Source organism: Oncorhynchus clarkii, unplaced genomic scaffold, assembly GCF_045791955.1.
Source record: "Oncorhynchus clarkii lewisi isolate Uvic-CL-2024 unplaced genomic scaffold, UVic_Ocla_1.0 unplaced_contig_2464_pilon_pilon, whole genome shotgun sequence".
NCBI lineage: Eukaryota > Metazoa > Chordata > Actinopteri > Salmoniformes > Salmonidae > Oncorhynchus > Oncorhynchus clarkii.
In genome coordinates, this window is record NW_027261083.1 from 28,061 (window position 1) to 54,497 (window position 26,437).

At 44.4% G+C, this 26,437-nt stretch overlaps 1 protein-coding gene across 1 annotated transcript in view; it reads right to left on the bottom strand.

Annotated features, from left to right (window-relative positions):
- Positions 1-26,437, bottom strand: part of LOC139404699 (netrin-G1-like) — a gene marked incomplete at its 3' end in the record, with an annotated part of 148,207 nt that overhangs the window by 16,467 nt on the left and 105,303 nt on the right. Inside the window, exon 4 of the mRNA XM_071147312.1 lies at positions 13,894-14,066. Coding sequence (XP_071003413.1) covers positions 13,894-14,066 — 173 coding nt within the window. The remainder of the gene's footprint in view (positions 1-13,893; positions 14,067-26,437) is intronic.

Genomic DNA, 26,437 nt, shown 5'->3' on the forward strand with positions numbered 1-26,437 from the left:
TGCCTTTAAACAGCTTGGAAAATTCCAGAAAAAGATGTCATGGCTTTAGAAGCTTCTGACATCATTTGAGTCAATTGGAGGTGTACCTGAGGATGTATTTCAAGGCCTATCTTCAAACTCAGTGCCTCTTTGCTTGACATCATGGGAAAATCAAAAGACCCACTGGGAATGTGATGAAAGAAATAAAAGATGAAAGATATAATTATCTCTACTATTATTATGACATTTCACATTCTTAAAATAAAGTGGTGATCATAACTGACCTAAAACAGGGAATGCTTACTCGGATTAAATGTCAGGAATTTTGAAAAACTGACTTTAAATGTATTTGGCTAAGGTGTATGTATACTTCCGACTACAACTGTATGTCACTTATCCGAACACTTTTCCGACTTGATAAAATACAAATTTCTCGCAAAATACACATTTTATATGTCGTATTTGGACTTTAGTTGAAAGGATGAAACTAATCAGAATGTTTAACAGCAACCTCATTCTGCAATCTTCCCTTGAATTATTCTAAATAAATAGAAAATGATTTAGAGCTGAGGGGATATGCATGAGCCCTAATAGTTTATAGTTCTTAGAGTAAGTATTTTACTTTATTGGAACATTTTCAGTTTATTTTATTTTAATTGTTTTATTGCAACCATCAATCCCAAAATACAGGTAGAGACTAGATTACATTATTTCTAAGTAAATCTATTCAGAGTAGACTTTAAACTGCATTGCATTGAAATGTAGCACTTTGTCCATCAGGCTACTGAACTCTAAAACATCCATTTGATGAATTAACGGTTGTCAATACAAGAAAGACATTCAATCCTTCACTTCACACAATTTAGGGTATTCATCCAACAACCTTTTCTTTGACAGGTCACGGCCATAGCAGCATTGCCTGTCAATGTAATTATTATACCTATGAACAACTAGCAGGCAGGAAAGCAGATGTTGGAGATTGTATGTCGCTTCATTACATTAACTTTCAATTACCATCATTTCCAATCCCATTCACCTGCCCATATTCCCAATTACTAGTCATAACATAATCTGTGTGTGTGTGTGTGTGTGTGTGTGTGTGTGTGTGTGTGTGTGTGTGTGTGTGTGTGTGTGTATGAGTGTATGTGTGTGTGTGTGTGTAGGTGTGTGTGTGTGTGTGTCTGCATCTCTCCATTATGCTCCATAACATAATCTAATTGTGCACAGGAAGAGCATTAGTGTGCTTATGTTTATGGAGCGCTCCATAGATTCTTATGATCTCCACTTCTCAGTCACTTCTCAGTCTCTCAGAGGTCACTTCTCAGTCTCTCAGAGGTCACTTCTCAGTCTCTCAGAGGTCACTTCTCAGTCTCTCATAAGTCACTTCACAGTCTCTCAGAGGTCACTTCTCAGTATCTTCTCAGTCTCTCAGAGGTCACTTCTCAGTCTCTCAGAGGTCACTTCTCAGTCACTTCTCAGTCTCTCAGAGGTCACTTCTCAGTCTCTCAGAGGTCACATCACGGTCTCTCAGAGGTCACTTCTCAGTATCTTCTCAGTCACTCAGAGGTCACTTCTAAGTCTCTCAGAGGTCACTTCTCAGTCTCTTCTCAGTCTCTCAGAGGTCACTTCTCAATCACTTCTCAGTCTCTCAGTGGTCACTTCTGAGTCTCCCAGAGGTCACTTCTCAGTGGTCACTTCTAAGTCTCTCAGTGGTCACTTCTCAGTCTCTAAGAGGTCACTTCTCAGTCACTTCTCAGTTTCTCAGAGGTCACTTCTCAGTCTCTTCTCAGTCTCTCAGAGGTCACTTCTCAGTCACTTCTCAGTCTCTCAGTGGTCACTTCTCAGTCTCTCAGAGGTCACTTCTCAGTCTCTCCTCAGTCTCTAAGAGGTCACTTCTTAGTGTCAGAGGTCACTTCTCAGTCACTTCTCAGTCTCTCAGAGGTCACTTCACAGTCTCCCAGAGGTCACTTCTCAGTCTCTCAGTGGTCACTTCTCAGTCACTTGTCAGTCTCTCAGTGCTCACTTCTCAGTCACTGCTCAGTCTCTCAGAGGTCACTTCTCAGTCTCTCAGAGGTCAATTTTCAGTATCTCAGAGGTCACTTCTCAGTCACTCAGAGGTCACTTCTAAGTCTCTCAGAGGTCACTTCTCAGTCTCTTCTCAGTCTCTCAGAGGTCACTTCTCAATCACTTCTCAGTCTCTCAGTGGTCACTTCTGAGTCTCCCAGAGGTCACTTCTCAGTCTCTTCTCAGTCTCTCAGAGGTCACTTCTCAGTCACTTCTCAGTCTCTCAGTGGTCACTTCTCAGTCTCTCAGAGGTCACTTCTCAGTCACTTCTCAGTTTCTCAGAGGTCACTTCTCAGTCTCTTCTCAGTCTTTCAGAGGTCACTTCTCAGTCACTTCTCAGTCTCTCAGAGGTCACTTCTCAGTCAATTCTCAGTCACTCAGTGGTCACTTCTCAGTCTCTCAGAGGTCACTTCTCAGTCTCTTCTCAGTCTCTAAGAGGTCACTTCTCAGTCTCTCAGAGGTCACTTCTCAGACACTTCTCAGTCTCTCAGAGGTCACTTCTCAGTCTCTCAGAGGTCACTTGACAGTCTCTCAGAGGTCACTTCTCAGTATCTTCTCAGTCTCTCAGAGGTCACTTCTCAGTCTCTCAAATGTCACTTCTCAGTCTCTTCTCAATCTCTCAGAGGTCACTTCCCATGCCTCTCAGAGGTCACTTCTCAGTAACTTCTCAGTAACTTCTCAGGCTCTCAGAGCTCACTTCTCAGTCTCTCAGTGGTCACTGCTCAGTCACTTCTCAGTCTCTCATAAGTCACTTCTTAGTCACTTCTCAGTCTATCAGTGGTCACTTCTCAGACTCTCAGAGGTCATTTCTCAGTCTCTTCTCAGTCTCTCAGAGGTCACTTCTCAGTCTCTCAGAGGTCACTTCTCAGTCTCTTCTCAGTCTTTCAGAGGTCACTTTTCAGTCTCTCAGAGGTCACTTCTCAGTCTCTCAGAGGTCACTTCTCAGACTCTTCTCAGTCTCTCAGAGGCCACTTCTCATTCACTTCTCAGTCTCTCAGTGGTCCCTTCTCAGTCACTTCTCAGTTTCTCAGAGGTCACTTCTCAGTCACTTCTCAGTCTCTCAGAGTCAACTTCTCAGTCTCTAAGACTGAAATTCATGAAAATTCCTACAATGTGATTTTTTTGATTTTTTTTCTTCTCAATTTTGCCTGTCATAGTTGAAGTGTACCTATGATGAAAATTACAGGCCTCTCTCATCTTTTTAAGTGGGAGAACTTGAACAATTGGTGGCTGACTAAATACTTTTTTGCCCCACTGTATACACAAGCACGGATACAGGTACAGATGCAGGCACGCATGGATGCAGGCACGTACGTGCACACACACACACACACACACACACACACACACACACACACACACACACACACACACACACACACACACACACTCACACACATCCACTCATCACAGTAGAAAATCAGAAAATGGGCCAAATACAAAGTCTCAAACTCAGATTAATCTAGCTCTATCCACCAGCGACTAGTATCTGTACTGTATGATTGGCCAGACTTAAACTGTTCCCAGTCTCTCATTGAAGGGCCTATCTGCCAATTAGATATCCATGGACAGGGTTGGGTAGTTTACTTTCTAAATGTAATCTGTTTCAGTTATTAAATACCTGTCCAAAATTGTAATCAGTAACGTAAACATTTGGATTACACAGTAGCGTAATCTGATTACTTCCAGTTACTTTTGGAGTACTTTTCCTGTAAGAGGCATTAGAAGAAGAAAACAATATCAATAAAATGCATTTGGTGTGTTATACTGGTCACTGACTTGTGGTCAGACTCATTCAGGTGGAACAAACTTAAATGTATGCCTTTTTTCGATTATGAATTGAATGTCATTGAGAAAACAGAAAGGTGTCATAATGTATTTTTCCCGCAAACCTTCTTTCTGAATTCAAAAGTAATCTAAGAAGTAATCATCTTGTAATCAAAAGTATCTGTAATCTAAATGAAATATTTCATCTGGTAAAGTAATGTATTATAGTTACAGTTTTTTGGTAATTAGATTACATGTTTGTTGGTGGTTGGCTTTTTTTCCCCCCTGACTGTCTTTTTTTCTGTCATTGCAGTGATAGTAGAATGCCTATTTGTGTCATTGCAGTGATAGTAGAATGCCTATTTGTGTCATTGCAGTGATAGTATAATGCCTATTTGTGTCATTGCAGTGATAGTAGAATGCCTATTTGTGTCATTGCTGTGATAGTAGAATGCCCATTTGTGTCATTGCAGTGATAGTATAATGCCTATTTGTGTCATTGCAGTGATAGTAGAATGCCTATTTGTGTCATTGCTGTGATATAATGCCTATTTGTGTCATTGCAGTGATAGTAGAATGCCTATTTGTGTCATTGCTGTGATAGTAGAATGCCTATTTGTGTCATTGCTGTGATAGTAGAATGCCTATTTGTGTCATTGCAGTGATAGTAGAATGCCTATTTGTGTCATTGCTGTGATAGTAGAATGCCTATTTGTGTCATTGCAGTGATAGTATAATGCCTATTTGTGTCATTGCAGTGATAGTAGAATGCCTATTTGTGTCATTGCAGTGATAGTATAATGCCTATTTGTGTCATTCCAGTGATAGTAGAATGCCTATTTGTGTCATTGCAGTGATAGTAGAATGCCTATTTGTGTCATTGCAGTGATAGTGTAATGCCTATTTGTGTCATTGCAGTGATAGTAGAATGCCTATTTGTTCCATTGTTGTGATAGTAGAATGCCTATTTGTGTCGTTGCAGTGATAGTAGAATGCCTATTTGTGTCATTGCAGTGATAGTAGAATACCTATTTGTGTCATTGCAGTGATAGTAGAATAACTATGTGTCATTGTTGTGATAGTAGAATGCCTATTTGTGTCATTGCAGTGATATTAGAATGTCTATTTGTGTCATTGCAGTGATAGTAGAATACCTATTTGTGTCATTGCAGTGATAGTAGAATGCCTATTTATGTCATTGCAGTGATAGTAGAATGCCTATTTGTGTCATTGCAGTGATAGTAGAATGCCTATTTGTGTCATTGCAGAGATAGTAGAATGCCTGTTTGTGTCATTGCAGTGATAGTATAATGCCTATTTGTGTCATTGCAGTGATAGTAGAATGCCTATTTGTGTCATTGCAGTGATAGTAGAATGCCTATTTGTGTCATTGCTGTGATAGTAGAATGCCTATTTGTGTCTTTGCAGTGATAGTAGAATGCCTATTTGTGTCATTGCAGTGATAGTAGAATGCCTATTTGTGTCATTGCAGTGATAGTATAATGCCTATTTGTGTCATTGCAGTGATAGTAGAATGCCTATTTGTGTCATTGCAGTGATAGTAGAATGCCTATTTGTGTCATTGCAGTGATAGTAGAATGCCTATTTGTGTCATTGCTGTGATAGTGGAATGCCTATTTGTGTCATTGCTGTGATAGTAGAATGCCTATTTGTGTCATTGCAGTGATAGTAGAATGCCTATATGTGTCATTGCTGTGATAGTAGAATGCCTATTTGTGTCTTTGCAGTGATAGTAGAATGCCTATTTGTGTCATTGCAGTGATAGTAGAATGCATATTTGTGTCATTGCAGTGATAGTATAATGCCTATTTGTGTCATTGCAGTGATATTAGAATGCCTATTTGTGTCATTGCAGTGATAGTAGAATGCCTATTTGTGTCATTGCAGTGATAGTATAATACCTATTTGTGTCATTGCAGTGATAGTAGAATGCCTATTTGTGCCATTGTTGTGATAGTAGAATGCCTATTTGTGTCATTGCATTACAGTGATAGTAGAATGCCTATTTGTGTCATTGCAGTGATAGTAGAATACCTATTTGTGTCATTGCAGTAGAATTCTAGTAGAATACCTGCAAGCCTCATTATGTTTATTTCAACAGAACCCCATCCTGACCTTCACCAGGTCCCTGTGTCTTCCTGGACCTTCCACAACAGCTTATCTTCTACATTTCCACCGCAGGTAAAGTTGGCAATGACTTTCCCTGGCTGTCATCATTTCACAGACAATGGCAAGACAAAGGAGCTTATCGTGGACGACAGGAAATGAAGGTCTGAACACGCCCCATTCACATCAACAGGGCTCTAGTGGAGCGGGTCGAGAGCTTCAAGTTCTTCGGTGTATACATCACCAAGGACCTATCACGGTCCAAACACACCAACAGAGTCGTGAAGAGGGCACGACAATACCTCCTCTGCCTCGGGAGGTTGAAAACATTTGGCATGGGCCCTCAGATCCTCAAAAAGTTTGACAGCTTCCCCATTGAGAGCATCTTGACTGGTTGCATCACAACTTGGTATGGCAACTGCTCGGCATCTGACCGCGAGACGCTACAGTGGGTAGTGCGTACGGCCAAGTACATCACTGGGGCTGCCATCCAGGACCTCTATACCAGGTGGTGTCAGAGGAAGCCCCTAAAAATTGTCAATGACTCCAGCCACCTAAGTCATAGGCTGTTTTCTCTGCTACGACACGACTAGCGGTACCAGAGCACCAAGTCTGGGACCAAAATGCTCCTGAACAGCTTCTAACCTCAAGCCATAAGACTGCTGAACAGTTCATCAAATGGCTACCTGAACTATTTACATTGACCCCTTTTATAATAACATTTTTGTTGCACTGACTCTCTTGCACGGGCTCTATCTCCTTCTCCGGCACAGTCGGTATAGTAGGGACAGGCACCAGTAACCGGTTTGGATGGAGGTTTGGATGGAGGGAAGTTTGCCGATCCGTGCCACGGAAAAAGCAGCAGACATAATTTGATTGAATTCCTCTGGAGACAAATTCCAGCCTGCCCCCATCCTGAACACTCTCAACACTCGACCGCCTACATCTAAATGTCTTGTGGGGGAAAGGGGAATAGATCTATATCGAAGGTGGCAAGTGGTAAAGTGCATGTGTGCCGAGTTCGGAGGCACAGTTAAGATTCCGGGAATGAGGCACACAGAGACAGAATCCTGAGACGGAAGAAACAAATATTTGAAAGAAGGATTACCGTCGCAGCTGCAGCGAGCGAGATGTTGGAAAGGCAAAGTAAACAAGCCGGGTCTCGGGGGGGGTAATGGAGGGGGGGGTATGGAGGGAGGGAGAGAGGGAAAGGGAGAGAGGAAGAGATAGAGAGAATGGAGAAAGAGAGAGAGAATGAGAATGAAACGACAATAGAGGAGTGGGAACAGGATCAGCAGTCAGGAGACAATGCAAATAGCAGAGAGGAAATAGAGTAAAGCATCAACACCTAAAGAGGAGAGGGAAGATAAAGAACAGAGGGATGGGGGGGGGGGGGGGGGGGGGGGTATTCGGATACAGAACTAGAACGCTGTATAATTAAATAATGCAGGGTGGGAAGGAGGGAGAGGCAGGGAGGAGAGGGAGGGGGGTGGTGAAGTAGGAGAGAGACATTGAGGGAGCGAGGGAGGCAGGGAAAGAGGGAGCGGAGAGCTCTTCTCTTCCCATCTCTGTGTAGACACGATGGCCACCTAGGCCTTTAGGTATCACTAATTACAGTATCCATGGTACCACTCCAGACACGCTGCTGCAGACACCCTTCATTATAGCAGCTAGGGCTCAGGACCAGGCTGGGCTGGCTGCTTCAACAGGGCCAGACTGCGTTCAATCACTGACAGCAGCAGGAAATATAGTATCAGCCAACATGTTATAGGTGGTTTATGTTGATCTGTGTGGATCCCACTGTGTGGAAAGATTCATAGGAAACAACAGTGTATTTTCCTTCTAAATCTACATTTTGGCTGACTTGTTTTGCCAAGTATACAGGTTTTACGGGCGTTCAACATAACAACATAATCCATTAACATTGTTACCTAACAATGCTTAGACATGTGGAATGTGGAAATGATACAGCACATACATGTTTAACATTTCACTGGTTTTACGATTGTGAAAAAGTATCTGTAATCTGCCTCTGAGAGTACAAAACATTAAGGACACCTGCTCTTTCCATGACAGACTGACCAGGGGACTCCAGGTGAAAGCTATGATCAATTATTGATGTCACTTATTAAATCCAGTGTATTTTCCTTCTAAATCTACATTTTGGCTGACTTGTTTTGCCATGTAATCCATTACAGTTACCTGTCCAAAACTGTAATCAGTAACATAACTTTTAGATTGTCCAAACTCAGGAATGTTTACTTTTGGATTACTTCCCTTAAGAGGCATTAGAAGAAGACAAAAACGATTCATCAAACGCATTGGTGTGTCATCATAGTGGTCTCTGACTTGTGGTCAGACTCAAACTTGGAACAAACTTAAATTGCTTAAAACGTGCGCATAAAATGCTGAATTTAATGTCACTGAGAAAACAGAAAGGTGTCATAATGCATTTTCGCAAACACAATTTCTGAAAGGGGTGGCAGGTAGCCTAGTGGTTAGAGTGTTGGCCCAGTAACCGAAAGGTTGCTGGATCGAATGCCTGAGCTGACAAGGTAAAAATCTGTCCTTCTGCCCCTGAACAAGGCAGTTAACCCACTGTTCCTAGGCCATCATTGTTCTTAACTGACTTGCCTAACAAAGTGCAGTGTTTTCAGTATGAAGTGATTGTGTTAGCGGTGTTATTGGCTAGCTCCTCTGAACAAAAGTGTCCTTACGAGAGACCATGTTTTTTTATGGCAGGTGAAATCGTACATCATTAGCTCATTATTATTGATGTATCCAAATAAATGTCACTAGAAAACAGCTTAAACAAATGCAAAGGCAGCTACTTTGCTGTTATTCTGTCTGCACTGTTTGACGTGACTGTAAGTTAGCCGTAGTTGGCTAGCTAGCAAGCAAGGGAAAATAACTTTGCCAGCCAGTATGGCAATGGAACACTTAGAATGAACGACTGGGTCGCGTCCATAGATACAGAACAAAAAGACTTAACGACTGGGTCTCGCATCTCTGGCAACTGAACCAGTAGAACGAACCAGCTGGTTTGGGTAGCAATCTTAGATTTGTGTCAGGAATATATCTTGTGGAAGGATGAAATAGTATGAATAAATTCATCAAAATAATGTTTTTAATTAAAATATGTCAATCACTATTGGAATAGGGTATTAACAATAAGAGAATAAGACGCTTAAGTGATATTATCCTCAAAGCCGGTGTTTGGAGGATATATTGGCACGATTCTCACGTCCTGACCTTAGAGAGCTTTTTATGTCTCTATTTTGGTTTGGTCAGGGAGTGATTTGGGGTGGGCATTCTATGTTATTTTTTCTATGTTTTGTATTTCTTTGTTTTGGCCCGGTATGGTTCTCAATCAGGGACAGCTGTCTATCGTTGTCTCTGATTGGGAACCATACTTAGGTAGCCCTTTTCCCACCTGTCTTTGTGGGTAGTTGTCTTTGTTTGTTGGCACTATGGCCTTTAGCTTCACGGTTGGTTTTTGGATTGTTTATTGTTTTGGTCGGCGTCATAATAATAAAAGGAATGCACCTTGGTCCTCTTCTTGCAACGGCCATGACAACAATGTTGTTAAGTCGTCCGAAAACCGGCTTCTCGGGCATTATCACTTAAACGTTTTATTCTCTTATTGCCATCATGCTGAACCACACCATTGGATTCAACAGTGAATAACACTGCTGTGACATCTGGTTGGTATGCGTTATTATACACTAATTAGAGAAGCAGAATGGTTTGCTCCTATTGTGACTGTCACCTCCTCCAGATACATGCTACAGTATTGCTGGTTAGGGGTTGGTAAGTTTGTTATAAGACATATATATGGTATCTGTTAAAGCTGCATGACTACTGTGTCTCCTCAACAGAGCCCATCGTATGGAGTAGGGGCTGATTCCAGATCTGCACTTATTGAAACTTCACCCCCGGAATCCATCGTACAATACAGTGCATGATCAAGCTTGGGACAAATCTTCCTAGATCCTGTTAGCACACTAGTGTACTAGATAGGAAAGACTACTGTAACAGAGAGTTATTCAATGCTAACCTATTAAACTCTGACCCCCTCTGGTGGCATTAAAATCGAAAGCGGTAAAATCAATAAGTCACATAAAAGCTGATATCAGTTAGACGGCTTTGGCTTGCCTTTCCCCACGGACCAGGGTCTGTCACGGAGGAGGAGTAGAGGAATCCCTACAAATCCACCCGGGGATGTGTGTGTGTGTGTGTGTGTCCATGGGGGACACGTCTGCCTCTGACTACTTTGAACTGAGCTCATTTACAACTCCTCTCGGCAAGATGTGAAGCTTTACATGTGGCTCCTGATCCTGAGGAATTAGAGATCAGAGGTGGGTTCGATATGACCGAGGAGCGTTTGGTACGAACGCACGTTTCGCTGACCACAGACCTGCCGTCCAACACGGACCACAAGGCAGGGAAGTGTGATGCAATACAGAGCCTGATAAACATGCTTTGTACTTACCATAGTTGTTTTAAATGTGGGGGGTGGTTCCTGAGAAAGGCTATAACGTCGATGGTGTGTTTACGGTACGGCTATCAAGAGGCCATCATTTCAAACGGTCTACTTTAGGCCTGAGGTGTATCCATGACAACAGTGATCTCCTTATCATTGTCTGTGGATAGATCTGAATGCTTGAACACTGGTGGTTTTACGGACGTTCAACATAACAACATAATCCATTAACAATGTTACCTAACAATGCTTAAACATGTGGAATGTGGTATGATACAGTACATACGCGTTTAACATTTCACTGGTTTTACGATTGCATGCCTCTGAGAGTACAAAATATTGAGGACACCTGCTCTTTCCATGACAGACTGACCAGGTAAATCCAGGTGAAAGCTATGATCCCTTATTGATGTCACTTATTCAATTGACTTCAATCAGTGTAGATGAAGGGGAGGAGACAAGTTAAATAATAGTTTTTAAGCCTTGAGACAGTTGAGGCATGGATTGTGTATGTGTGCTATTCAGAGGGTGAATGGGTAAGACAGAAGATTTAAGTGCCTTTGAACGGGGTATGTTAGTAGATGTTTGTTTCAAGAGCTCCAACACTGCTGGGATTTTCACTCTCAAACATTTCCTGTGTGTGTATCAAGAATGGCCCACCACCCAAAGGACATCCAGCCAACTTGACACAACTGTGGGTAGCATTGGAGTCAACATGGGCCAGCATCCCTGTGGAACGCCTAGGACACCTTGTAGAGTCCATGCCCTGACGAATTGAGGCTGTTCTGAGGGTGGTGCAACTCAATATTAGGAAGGTGTTCCTAATGTTTTGTACACTCAGTGTAGTTTTACACACTGTAACCTGCCTCTAGAACAGTCGTCACAGTTTTCACAGCTCACCAAGCTAGCCTTTTCAGTTCCTGTCTAGTTCCACCATTTGAGGAAGAAAGGCTTGAGACCCACTACACCACTATCCTCCATCTTTCTTCCTTGCAACCCCTCGCCCTAGAAGAATGATCTGCCATGGGTAATTCTCCAACTGATCCCTCTCCTTCTCTCTTCACTGACACACGGAAAGAGGGGTTAGAGAGAAGTAAAGAGAGAGAGAGAGAGAGAGAGGGAGAAAGTAAGAGGGAGAGAGAAAGAGAGAGCGAGAGGGAGAAAGGGAGGGAGAGAGAGAGAGAGAGAGAGAGAGAGAAAGAGAGAGAGAGAGAGAGAGAGAGAGAGAGAGAGAGAGAGAAAGTAAGAGGGAGAGAGAAAGAGAGAGCGAGAGGGAGAAAGGGAGGGAGAGAGCGAGAATATTCCGAGGCCCCAGAAGGCAGAGTTATCCGTGACAGAGAGTGATGCCCACTTCCCATCCCTCCATCTCACCCGTCCCTTCCTTTCTCCATCACTTTCCCTCATTCACTCGGTCAGAAAGAACAAGCTTTTCTTCTTTTCCTTGTCGACTCAGTAGATTTAACACGGCAACATACGTGTGGAATCATCCACTGTATCACCGTCCTCTAACGTGAGTCATCGATCTCGTTACCACTTCACACGACTTGATGTGTATCATAAAAATAAATTAAATCCTAATGAAATGTTTGATTTTGACTAATTTCTCTGTGTAGGATAGCGATATGCTCGATAGGTTGGGGGGACATTTAGATAGAGTTGTGAAATTGTCTGTGATTGCTTTTGAAATTACACACAGCATAAGGAGATTTTTCTGTTAGTATCATGCGTTTTCTTTATTCCAAGGGGAAGGGCACGCATTCTTAGACCTCACAGTATTACTGCATTATGGATTTTTTCATAAAGTATAATAATATACTTTAAGGTAAGACTGTCTTTTATCATGAGGGTGAAGGGGACTGTGTGTGTGAGAGAGAGAACGTGTGTGTGTGTGTGTGTGTGTGTGTGTGTGTGTGTGTGTGTGTGTGTGGGTCCACACACACCCATCCACATTGGCATTTTTAATAACGTGCTGTCAATCTCAGTCTCAGAATGACCATTTTGCTAACACTCCCTAAGACTCATAACTCTCTCCACCTGGGAGGGAGAATACTTTTTTTTACATCATCACCCAGCAGCCAAGAGATCACTAATGGAGAAAAACATCCAGCCAAACGCAATAACAGACCTGCCTATGATAAACCCTACAGGCTCAGAAATGCCAACACAATCAAACCATCACCAACAGCATCAAAAAATGACTGGTTGTGCCTTCAACATGTCCTTGGCAATAATGATCCTCTCTCTTCCTTTTCTTCTGGGTATTCAGTAACCCCCTGTCTATGTTAAAATGGCAACTTGCCCTATAAGGTGTGTCTCGGAGGCATATGCCATTTATTTGACAGCGCTAGCTGGCTTCCGTCTGGCCAAACAGGGTTTATGGCGGAGGAGGGGAGGAGGGTGGTACAGAAGGAAGCATCTGCCACCTGTGTGTGTGTGTGTGTGTGTGTGTGTGTGTGTGTGTGTGTGTGTGTGTGTCCATGGGAGACACGTCTGCCTCTGACTACTTTGATCTGGGCTCATTTACAACTCCTCCCTGCTAGATGTGAAACAGACCTTACGTCTGGCCAAACAAGGCTTATAGGGGAGGAGGGTGCTAAAGAAGGAAGCTCCTGCCACACTCTGGACACACACACACACACACACACACACACATAGATTTTCCTAAAAATTTCCCTGAGCTGGAATAACCAGCTGCATTACATCACGTCTGTGCAGGCTACTGGCATCCTTGGCCCCTTTAGCCCCATCGCCATGAGCCTCACATCAGACATCCATCATGTGACCTGTTAAGAACAATGGAGGGAGAAAGACCCCATTTTCTGTTGTGAAAAGTCAGTGTACAAATACAAAGCTGTGAAAGAATGACATGAATACACTGTGGTTTGTTTAGTGCAGCAGATAGATGTTGTAGAGGGGATGAAAAGATGAGAAGGAGACTAGGGTTAGAGTGGGATCTGGGATGTGTTGTAGTAAAGAGACGAAGACCTCTGGATTACATCCACCCCCTGATGAGAGAGAGGGAGACAGAGAGAGAGAGAGAGAGAGAGAGAGAGAGAGAGAGAGAGAGAGAGAGAGAGGGGGGGGGGGGAGAGCGGGGGGGAGAGAGAGAGAGAGAGAGAGAGAGGGGGGAGGGGAGGGAGAAAGAGAGAGAGGGGAGAGAGAGATCGAGAGAGGGGGAGAAAGAGAGAGAGGGGGAGAGAGAGAGAGAGAGAGAGAGAGAGAGATAGAGAGAGAGAGAGAGAGAGAGGGAGAAAGAGAGAGCACGACCATCATGAGGTGTGTGAATTTGTGGGTGCTTCAGAGCATGAGTGCGAATACCTGCACCTGCGAGAAATATATTGTGCATATATGTGTGTATGTGTGTGTCTGTATTATGTGTTCATAATATCTATCTGCATCTGTTCATGTGTCTCTGTGCATGTGTGAATATATTTGTGCATGTGTATTTCTGTGCGTGTGTGTTGGTTACTCACAGGTATTTGCCGTGCCCTTTGGGATGGGTAGATAGGAGCCTGCGCTCCACGTCCTTCCCTGGTAGTTCCTCTTACAGCGGCCACAGTCCGGCCCCGTGGTGTTGTGCTCACACTCACAATTTAGCGTCTCTTTGTCAAACACACAACTATTGGCGTGAAGGTTACACTTGCACCTGTCGTGGAGGAAGAAGAACAGAGAAAAGAGAAATCAACACCTGTAGAATTTTCACTTTCAATTCCTGAGCTAAAATGTGGGATTGAAAGAAAAGAGCATGACAGAAAGGGAGGGAGGCAGGGAGGAAGGGAGGGAGGGAGGGAGGGAGGGAGGCAGGCAGGCAGGCAGGCAGGCAGGCAGGCAGGGAGGGAGGGAGGCAGGCAGGCAGGCAGGCAGGCAGGCAGGCAGGCAGGCAGGCAGGCAGGCAGGCAGGCAGGCAGGCAGGCAGGCAGGCAGGGAGGGAGGGAGGGAGGGAGGGAGGGAGGGAGGGAGGGAGGGAGGGAGGGAGGGAGGGAGGGAGAGAGGCAGGCAGGCAGGCAGGCAGGCAGGCAGGCAGGCAGGCAGGCAGGCAGGCAGGGAGGGAGGGAGGAAGGGAGGGAGGGAGGGAGGGAGGCAGGCAGGCAGGCAGGCAGGCAGGCAGGCAGGCAGGCAGGCAGGCAGGCAGGCAGGGAGGCAGGCAGGCAGGCAGGCAGGCAGGCAGGCAGGCAGGCAGGGAGGGAGGGAAGGGAGGGAGGGAGGGAGGGAGAGAGGCAGGCAGGCAGGCAGGCAGGCAGGCAGGCAGGCAGGCAGGCAGGCAGGGAGGGAGGGAGGGAGGGAGGGAGGGAGGGAGGGAGGGAGGGAGGCAGGCAGGCAGGCAGGCAGGCAGGCAGGCAGGCAGGCAGGGAGGCAGGCAGGCAGGCAGGCAGGCCGGCAGGCAGGCAGGCAGGCAGGCAGGGAGGGAGGGAAGGGAGGGAGGGAGGGAGGGAGGGAGGGAGGGAGGGAGGCAGGCAGGCAGGCAGGCAGGCAGGCAGGCAGGCAGGCAGGCAGGCAGGGAGGGAGGGAGGGAGGGAGGGAGGGAGGGAGGGAGGGAGGGAGGGAGGGAGGGAGGGAGGGAGGGGACAAAGAGTAAGTATTTGGACAGTACAGAAGGGCAGGGTTTCCTTGAGGATGATTTGCATGTGAACACAGAAACAGAGACAGAGGTATTCTCAGTTTCAGGAGAACAACTTCAAATAGCACACACAGCGCCAAGGATTCCTCAAAAGAGTCTGCATCATTATTTTCCCTCTTTCTTCTGCCATGAAAGATGACTTATTTATAATTGTCTCACTGGAGGAAGTGTAATTGCAGTAAGGTCACATTTAACTAAGCGAGAGTGAGAGAATGTAAGAATGGGGAGAGAGAGATAGATAGAGAGAAAGATCAGAGAGAGAGAGAGAGACTAAATGAAACAAGTATAGTGGAATTGTTCAACAAACCGGGGAGAAGAGATTTGTAGTCACCCCCCCTTCTCTCTCTCTGAGTTTGTACACATCAGTTGCTTCAAGGGTGTTAAAGAGCAGGACCACTCTTATTTTGGCAAAGAAAAAGAAAACTAGGTCTTTAAAAGAGGCTCAGGCATTCACATAAACAAACTAGTGAATTCCTATTCTCATCCCACTACAATTGTAATATTACAGCACAACAACATAGTCATGTCTAGTCAATACTCAAAGTGACCACTGGGGACATACAAACTTTATGCCAAGTACGCATCTCTAATCCTGACAATGGCACTTGACACAGAGGAAGTCTAAAAACAGCTTGCATTGATTTTGTTGCAGCGAGTCAAGGAGGTTGCAATTGTGTTTTGCGATACACTGTGATCTCTATCCATCCTAGGAGAAACAGAAATGGAGGTGGTAGTGTTGACTTGGAGTACTGGCGTTGGGAGGTAACTCTACTCCTCTGCTGGGACTGTGTGCGCAAGGTAATATCGTGTATGTGTTGGTGTCCACGTGCCGCCTCACCCTTGGCCTCCCATCGCAGATGAGAGGAGAGTCGTCGTCACTCAGCTCTCACTATTCATGTCTCTACAGCAATATGAGAAGGCATACTTCCAAAAACGTCCAAAAACTATTGACAGCAGTTTCATTTGGATTGACTTTCTGAAAAATATCATTATCTCAAAGAATATCATTACTCAGCGATGTACCATGTAGAGACAGGAAGAGCCTCCCAAGACTGTCAGCTATAAACACGACATGAAAACGACATAAAAAGGAATCATGTGAATTGGTGTTGCTCTGATGGGTTCATATCAGGTGAAAATACTGTGACTCTTAATGTCCTTCTATTGTGAGCAGGGCTACAGTTTATGGATTGATGTTGCTATCATGGCTGCATATCTGGTAGAACAACAATATATATGTATTTCTATTGGGAACAGATCTCTATTAGGAGCATTGTGGAGGGTGTTGTTGAGGAATGATCAGCCAGGGACAGCTCAGCCTTCCTAACACTAACAACATGGTGAGAGACTGCAGTGACAGCTGGCAGTGTTAATCCCTCCACCACGACTCACTGCGCCAGCTCTAAAAACGCTAAGCCTGATTCACCAGATAAATATGAGGACTCACAAGGAACAACACTCCTAAACCAATCAGCTGACTTTGATCTATCTCAGCAGCTCTCCGCTCATCTGCTGTGGCGGTGGAGGAATGGCTGATTCCTCATGCTCCGATTTCAGACCGCCTCGCCGTCACCCACCGATTAGGGCCACAACGCTTTCTCGTCATGTTTGTCCCTGGCTATGTCTCTCTCATTCTCTCTCTCTCTCCTCTCCCTCTCTCTCTCTCCCTCTCACTCTTTTCTGAAGGCCTATAAGATCACCCGTCCCCCCTGCATGAATATGGGTGCCCATTATTAAACCTATTATGGCGCGGCATGTCGGGGGGAACGTGCAGCGCTGTGGCGTTGTGGTGATGTTGTAGGAACTGATGTGCATCATGCTCTGAAGTGCTTCAGGGTGATGAACGACGCCGCCATCCCCGCAGGTATACACGCTCAGCATAAATGATGGGTCATTATTTTCCTCAGGCTCCCCGATTTGCATCTCATTACCCAGAAGGCTGTTGGGTGGCGGTGGCGACAGGGGACATCGCTATTACAATGTGCCTCACACTGAAGAATCAACAAGCAGCCTTGACAGATAATAGACACCTATTTGTCTGTCTGTCTTTGTCTGTCTGTCTGTCTGTCTGTCTGTCTGTCTGTCTGTCTGTCTGTCTGTCTGTCTGTCTGTCTGAGCATATGCTACATAACCAAAATGTTAAATGCAGTGAGGTTGTGAGCCGGTTAAACTGTATTACTTGACATTCTGATGAGGCAGCTACCTTTCTCTGTTCTCCTCTCTGTTCTCCTCTCTTTCTCTTCTCTTTCTCTCTATAACTGTCGGGGGGTCTGAGACTTAGACTCCATGGAGAGGAGAGCCTTTTGTGCTGTAACCTTCAGGTCCCCTCAACACCGGAGACATTTTAATCATCGGGCAGAAATGATATCGTCACGCGCTGCTGGCATAATGAAGAAGAGGCCGGGCGGTGGGCCCATGGGTCTCCCAGCCCTGTGTGTATGTATGTGTGCATGTGTGTGTGTGTGTGTGTGTGTGTGGAGCCATGGCCCATGGATCTCTTAGCTGTTGGCTCTGTCGTGTGGAAATCAGACCCAGGCCCCGGGTGCCGAGGGAGGCCCTAGGAGAAGGGGACGGCTTAAACGAGTAATGCTGTAAACATGCATTTAATGGCAAAGCTCCTCCCCTGGGCACTCTCACTTTCACTACCTGTCTTCAATTAATGCTAGTCACCACACTTTAGTGTAAAGTCTGCGGATATGGGTGCAACATTGAAAGGAAGTCTCTCTATCGCTCTCTCTTTCAGACTCTCACTTTATGTCTGTCCCTTTCTCCCACTCTTTGTCCTCTGTCTCTTTCTCTTTCTGCTCCTATGCCTTGCCTCAAATTAAATATTCATAGTGGTTAGGCAATGTTTTGTTTTCGTGTGGTACTTTCAAAGGGCTATCGCTCAAGGCGAGTTTGGAGAGCCAACCACTGTCTGCTGCTCTGCTAGAGGTCATGAGGATATTTATTCATAAAATTACCCAGGAGGCTGTGTGCTCATTGCTCAGACAGGTTAACGTGCTCAAGTGGAGGAAAAAAAGAAAGGGAAAATCAATGCTGGGGTTTTGCCTTTTTTGTCTGACTTCAGACTTCCAGTCTTCCACCCACACTTTCTTACATCTGACAAAAGGTTTGACGTTCTCCTTGAGATGGAGGAGACAGAATACATTGTACAGGTCTGATTTATTTATTTATCTTTTCCAAAATAGACAAACGGCAGAGACGTGCGATGATGCGAGCGGAGTGGAGCTTACACCCAGCTCGCCTGAAGCACCGGAGACTCTGACCTCCAAAGTAATGGAATTCTGATTGACAATGAGGGACGAGACGGCATGTTGTGCACTCTCCAAACCAATGTTATTAGCAAAAAGAAGAACAACACAACACAAGGCCTAGTTTCCAGGGAAATTGCTCTTCCTTTTTTTTTATCATTTTATCTATAATCTCTTTCGAAAGACACCGGCTATCTCATTATAACCAAACAAGCACTTTTCCCTCATCCAGCATTTTCTTACCGTGCCTTTGTAGCTAGACATATCAGTCGCTAATTAATCATAATTACACACAAACGAAGCCCACACATGGCCATGTAACGGTGCTGATCCTACCAAATTGAGCAGCGTGAATGAAACACGGCCCTTAAGTGGGTTCATTAAGTGAAGCAATTAAATCCAATCAAACGTGCAGGTGTTATTGTAACCAAGCGAATAGGGTTAAATACGCATTCTGTCTCCTGTAAGTGAGCAACAATAATACAATGGAGGGGAGGGAAAAACGATCCAGCTCCGACTCGATTATGCAAAGGCCAAATTGAAATAGAATCCCTGGAAGGAATACTAACAAGGCCTGAAGGTGTCCACAAGTAATGTGTCTGGGTAGAACGGAGTCCGACTGTTACTGAGAGCCTTATCAGGGACCTAAAAAACAACTATTTCAAACATTGTGACTCGCAGCAATAAGCAACAACCCCTCCTCCCTGAAGCTGCAATGATGTCGAAGGGTGACATTGAGCCACCCTCCCCTCACATCACATCACACACACACACACACACACACACACACTCAAACACACCCACACCCTTTCTTGACACTTCAGCTCACATTAGATCTAAACAGATCTCCCTCTTTCTAGCGTGTTAGCTGCTAATTGCCTCCTGATGAAGGAGTTGTACAGCCTTCCTCTGGCCTGCAGTGCAGTGTAGGAAGTGAGAACCAGGCTCTGGCTCTCCTGAGTAGCCCTTTGCTAACAAACACACACACACACACGCATGCACACACACACACACACACACACACACACACACACACACACACACACACACACACACACACACACACACACACACACACACACCCACCCCTTAACAGATTTGACAGGGAGAGAAGTGGAGTTCGGGGCTATCCCTCGAATGCCTGATGACTATAAATCCTTCTGCTGCTCTGTCATTCGCTACATACTTTAATCTGAGGCTGCCATCATTGAAGTCCTTTGTGGTGACAAGGGGCAGATGAGGGGCATTGTACAAAACAAAGTCATCAGCGATTGGATCAGAGTTTCAGAGTATCAAAGCCAATGACAAATTTTCAAACCTCTGCTTTACTCACATGTGTATTGGCTCTGGTCCAACCCATCGGTTTCTGGACCAATCAGACATGTGTTCACATTCGCTGAAGGGTCGGGGAGGTACCTCAGATCCAGACTCATTACGGAGAAGAAACTGACGCCCGTGGGCGTGGCGTAGCATTTGGCTGGAGCAAGGAGTCTGGGTATCCAATGAAACCCTCCTCCTCATCGTGACCCGAGGGGAATGAACCACTCTTATCTGCCTTGCCACTGCCAAGCCTTCAACAGCCTCATCTTAGTGGAGCTCTGGGAAAATCGACAGATCTGGATCTTTCAGTAACAAAGGTGTCGAGACACAGCAACCTTTCAAGCATGTTATCAACTCTAAATTGAAGTCGGCCTATGTACTGTGCCTCATGGAGTTGAGGAAATGATTGAAATGGCTCAAATATATAATACTCCTTATACGGTTGAATAATATAAGACACAAGTTACCCAATAGCATGGCCTGGTACAGCTCATTATAGGAATATTACATTTGCTCCATTAGTAATGCGATACGCTTAAGTAGCCAATTAAGTTGTGAAGTGGAATACAAGTGAACGACCCTGCAGCTGAACTGTGGCACTCAGCTTAAGACGTGGTCATCCAAATGATCTTAATGAACGGTTTAAGTCGGCGAAGAGGAGGACAGACAAGGGGGTCAGACTTCAACATGAACCCTAATACCTCATCTTAAAAAGTAGGGTTTGCTGGTATGAACGCTGAAGTAATTCAATGCGAGGTGTTCCTCTACGTTTTTTCCATCCACTGTGAATGCTGTGAGGGCTGTGCCATTACTAATGCATGCTGGCTGACATGTTATCCAAGCAGGAGTCAATCAAGAGGGCTTTACTGTGGCTGACATGCCAACCCAGGTCAATAGAATCGAGTGGTTGGCGACTCTGATACCCCACCCCCCTTTCTGCTAAAATACTATTGGATTTAGAGCTGCTGGGGACAGAGGAGAGGAGAGGACGCACCAAGGGGGTAAGGACCAATACCAATACCAAAACCATTGGGGAAAGCAGAATAGGATTTCAAGGCAGGAAGTCAATGCTCCTTGAGTAACAAATGTGAGTGAGCTTGTCATTTCAACAAGCCACATAGAAGCAAAATCAAAAGAGAGAAGAGGCATTGATCAATTTGGGTCTGTAGGCCAAACTCAATCACCTGGACTCAAACACCTCTGTCGTTACCTTACCCCTATATGTCTGGTGCTCCGCTCTGTTCCTTGCTTTAGCATTAATTGTCGTTTGTCTTTGTTTACCCGTGTGCTGACGCTGTTCCTGTCCTGTTTCTGAATCTGTTCCAATTAAATGTTGACTCCCCGTACCTGCTTCTCATCTCCAGCGTCTGTGCTTACACTATGTGGGTCTGAGTGTGGGGGTCAGTGTGTGTGGATCTGTGTGTGTGAGTCAGTGTGTGTGTGTCCACATGCAACCACATCACACGGGTTTGACACTAACCCTAGTGTCAAACCTACTAACCCTACACTACTTCTTTATGTATTGGTCAATGCTAGTTCTATAATCTATTGATGGATTCCCGCTAGTAGCAATGCCTGGTACACATTTGAAGCGTAGAGGCAGTCAATTTGACTTTGCATTAATTTATATCCCTGACATTTTTTAAGTCATGACCCCCCCCCTTCATCCTTGACTTTTACTAAATACGCATATTTAACACACGTATGATGCTCAAATTTGTATATGACAAAACAGAATTTGTGTAATAAGCAGTTTTAAGACGACATGTCATTTCTTTTCCCCGCTGCACCTCAGTCCGCCTAAGCAGCTGATGATGGTCCATAGAACCTACACCGAAACTATATCTAAACTAATGTCACACATATACAGTGGGGCAAAAAAGTATTTAGTCAGCCACCAATTGTGCAAGTTCTCCCACTTAAAAAGATGAGAGAGGCCTGTAATTGTCATCATAGGTACACTTCAACTATGACAGACAAAATGAGAGAAAAAAAATCCAGAAAATCACATTGTAGGATTTTTATGAATTTATTTGCAAATTATGGGGGAAAATAAGTATTTGGTCACCTACAAACAAGCAAGATTTCTGGCTCTCACAGACCTGTAACTTCTTCTTTAAGAGGCTTCTCTGTCCTCCACTCGTTACCTGTATTAATGGCACCTGTTTGAACTTTTTATCAGTATAAAAGACACCTGTCCACAACCTCAAACAGTCACACTCCAAACTCCACTATGGCCAAGACCAAAGAGCTGTCAAAGGACACCAGAAACAAAATTGTAGACCTGCACCAGGCTGGGAAGACTGAATCTGCAATAGGTAAGCAGATTGGTTTGAAGAAATCAACTGTGGGAGCAATTATTAGGAAATGGAAGACATACAAGACCACTGATAATCTCCCTCGATCTGGGGCTCCACGCAAAGATCTCACCCCGTGGGGTCAAAGAATGCTGAGTTGCATCCAAAGAACACCATACCTACTGTGAAGCATGGGGGTGGAAAGATCATGCTTTGGGGCTGTGTTTCTGCAAAGGGACCAGGACGACTGATCCGTGTAAAGGAAAGAATGGGATTTTCGTGAGATTTTGAGTGAAAACCTCCTTCCATCAGCAAGGGCATTGAAGATAAAACGTGGCTGGGTCTTTCAGCATGACAATGATCCCAAACACACCGCCCGGGCAACGAAGGAGTGGCTTCGTAAGAAGCATTTCAAGGTCCTGGAGTGGCCTAGCCAGTCTCCAGATCTCAACCCCATAGAACATCTTTGGAGGGAGTTGAAAGTCTGTGTTGCCCAGCAACAGCCCCAAAACATCACTGCTCTAGAGGAGATCTGCATGGAGGAATGGGCCAAAATACCAGCAACAGTGTGTGAAAACCTTGTGAAGACTTACAGAAAACGTTTGACCTCTGTCATTGCCAACAAAGGGTATATAACAAAGTATTGAGATAAACTTTTGTTATTGACCAAATACTTATTTTCCACCATAATTTGCAAATAAATTCATTAAAAATCCTACAATGTGATTTTCTGGATTTTTTTTCTCATTTTGTCTGTCATAGTTGAAGTGTACCTATGGTGAGAATTACAGGCCTCTCTCATCTTTTTAAGTGGGAGAACTTGTACAATTGGTGGCTGACTAAATACTTTTTTGCCCCACTGTAATAAATATTAGCCTGAAGACAGGATTTCATTGACAGAGAGGGGAACAGGTCCTCCTACAGAGTCACATGTAGGCAAGACAATTTGATTTTCTATATACAGTGCCTTGCGAAAGTATTCGGCCCCCTTGAACTTTGCGACCTTTTGCCACATTTCAGGCTTCAAACATAAAGATTTAAAACTGTATTTTTTTGTGAAGAATCAACAACAAGTGGGACACAATCATGAAGTGGAACGACATTTATTGGATATTTCAAACTTTTTTAACAAATCAAAAACTGAAAAATTGGGCGTGCAAAATTATTCAGCCCCCTTAAGTTAATACTTTGTAGCGCCACCGTTTGCTGCGATTACAGCTGTAAGTCGCTTGGGGTATGTCTCTATCAGTTTTGCACATCGAGAGACTGACATTTTTTCCCATTCCTCTTTGCAAAACTGCTGGGTCCCCGCTAGAGACATCCTGTACCCAGCCCTCATCGCCGACTTCCACCGCCGGCACCCCGGTCAACCAGGTATGCGCCCAGGTAGGATGCCAGGTGGCGTCCCTAGGGGGGTACTGTCACGCCCTGATATGTTTCACCTGTCTTTGTGATTGTCTCCACCCCCCTCCACCCCTCCACCCATCTTCACCATTATCCCCTGTGTATTTATACCTGTGTTTTCTGTTTGTCTGTTGCCAGTTCGTCTTGTTTGTCAAGCTTACCAGCGTTTCTCCTGTCAGCTCCTGTCTTTTACCAGCCTCTCTTTTTCTTGCCCTCCTAGTTTTTGACCCTTGCCTGTCCTGACCCTGAACCCGCCCTTGAACTTTGCGACCTTTTGCCACATTTCAGGCTTCAAACATAAAGATATAAAACTGTATTTTTTTGTGAAGAATCAACAACAAGTGGGACACAATCATGAAGTGGAACGACATTTATTGGATATTTCAAACTTTTTTAACAAATCAAAAACTGAAAAATTGGGCCTGCAAAATTATTCAGCCACCTTAAGTTAATACTTTGTAGCGCCACCTTTTGCTGCGATTACAGCTGTAAGTCGCTTGGGGTATGTCTCTATCAGTTTTGCACATCGAGAGACTGACATTTTTCCCCATTCCTCCTTGCAAAACAGCTCGAGCTCAGTGAGGTTGGATGGAGAGCATTTGTGAACAGCAGTTTTAAGTTCTTTCCACAAATTCTCGATTGGATTCAGGTCTGGACTTTGACTTGGCCATTCTAACACCTGGATATGTTTATTTTTGAACCATTCCATTGTAGATTTTGCTTTATGTTTTGGATCATTGTCTTGTTGGAAGACAAATCTCCGTCCCAGTCTCAGGTCTTTTGCAGACTCCATCAGGTTTTCTTCCAGAATGGTCCTGTATTTGGCTCCATCCATCTTCCCATCAATGTTAACCATCTTCCCTGTCCCTGCTGAAGAAAAGCAGGCCCAAACCATGATATTGCCACCACCATGTTTGACAGTGGGGATGGTGTGTTGCTTTTACGCCAAACATAACGTTTTGCATTGTTGCCAAAAAGTTCAATTTTGGTTTCATCTGACCAGAGCACCTTCTTCCATATGTTTGGTGTGTCTCCCAGGTGGCTTGTGGCAAACTTTAAACAACACTTTTTATGGATATCTTTAAGAAATGGCTTTCTTCTTGCCACTCTTCCATAAAGGCCAGATTTGTGCAATATACGACTGATTGTTGTCCTATGGACAGAGTCTCCCACCTCAGCTGTAGATCTCTGCAGTTCATCCAGAGTGATCATGGGCCTCTTGGCTGCATCTCTGATTAGTCTTCTCCTTGTATGAGCTGAAAGTTTAGAGGGGCGGCCAGGTCTTGGTAGATTTGCAGTGGTCTGATACTCCTTCCATTTCAATATTATCGCTTGCACAGTGCTCCTTGGGATGTTTAAAGCTTGGGAAATCTTTTTGTATCCAAATCCGGCTTTAAACTTCTCCACAACAGTATCTCGGACCTGCCTGGTGTGTTCCTTGTTCTTCATGATGCTCTCTGCGCTTTTAACGGACCTCTGAGACTATCACAGTGCAGGTGCATTTATACGGAGACTTGATTACACACAGGTGGATTGTATTTATCATCATTAGTCATTTAGGTCAACATTGGATCATTCAGAGATCCTCACTGAACTTCTGGAGAGAGTTTGCTGCACTGAAAGTAAAGGGGCTGAATAATTCTGCACGCCCAATTTTTCAGTTTTTGATTTGTTTGAAATATCCAATAAATGTCGTTCCACTTCATGATTGTGTCCCACTTGTTGTTGATTCTTCACAAAAAAATACAGTTTTATATCTTTATGTTTGAAGCCTGAAATGTGGCAAAAGGTCGCAAAGTTCAAGGGGGCCGAATACTTTCGCAAGGCACTGTAGTAACAAAAAGAGGCATCAAAACACTTACAGTATCTTTGCCAAATAACTCTCAACATTGAAGAGATGAGCTGTATTTTAAAATATAATCCATGTTCCATGCCCTGTACACCTGAGCATGTGGTAGCAGATAGCCTAGATCAGTGGTTCCCAAACTTTTTATAGTCCCGTACCCCTTCAAACATTGAACCTCCAGCTGCGTATCCCCCCCCTGTAACGGTTTTCCTGTTGTGAAGGAGAAGCGGACCAAAATGCGGCGTGGTGGTTACTCATGTTTAATGAAAAAACGATAAACACGAACACTACAAAACAATAAACGTGGAAAACCAAAAAACAGTCCTATCTGGTGCAAACACAGAGACAGGAACAATCACCCACAAACACACAGTGAAACCCAGGCTACCTAAGTATGATTCTCAATCAGAGACAACTAATGACACCTGCCTCTGATTGAGAACCATACTAGGCCGAAACATAGAAATACCCCAATCATAGAAAAACAAACATAGACTGCCCACCCAACTCACGCCCGGACCATAATAAATAAATACAAAACAAAGGAAATAAAGGTCAGAACGTGACACCCCCTAGCATTAAGGTCAGCGTACTCTCAAATGATGTTTTTTTGCCATCATTGTAAGCCTCCCACACACACTATACGATACATTTAATAAACATATTAATGAGTGTGAGTTTTTGTCACAACCCGGGGGGGAAATGGGAAGTGACAAAGAGCTCTTATAGGACCAGGGCACAAATAATAACATAATAATAATCAATCATTTTGCTCTTTATTTAACCATCTTACATATAAAACCTTATTTGCTCATTGAAAATGGTGAATAACTCACCACAGGTTAATGAGAAGGGTGTGCTTGAAATGATGCACATAACTCTGCAATGGTGGGTTGTATTGGAGAGTCTCAGTCTTAAATCATTTCCCACACACAGTCTGTGCCTGTATTTACTTTTCATGTTAGTGGGGGCCGAGAATCCACTCTCACATAGGTGCATAGTCTTAACAGCGTGATTTGCCAAGGCAGGATACTCTGAGCGCAGCCCAATCCAGAAATCTGGCAGTTCACAGAACCGCTTGTTGCAATTTTGATGGGACTCTCTTGTTCAGATATCGGTATGTGGACTGGAAGCAGGGCATGAAAGGGATAATAAATCCAGTTGTTTGTGTCATCCTTTTCGGGAAAGTACCTGTGTTATTGCGCACCCAACTCACTCAGGTGCTTCGCTAAATCACAGTTGACATTGTCTGTAAGCTTGAGTTCATTTTCACACAAA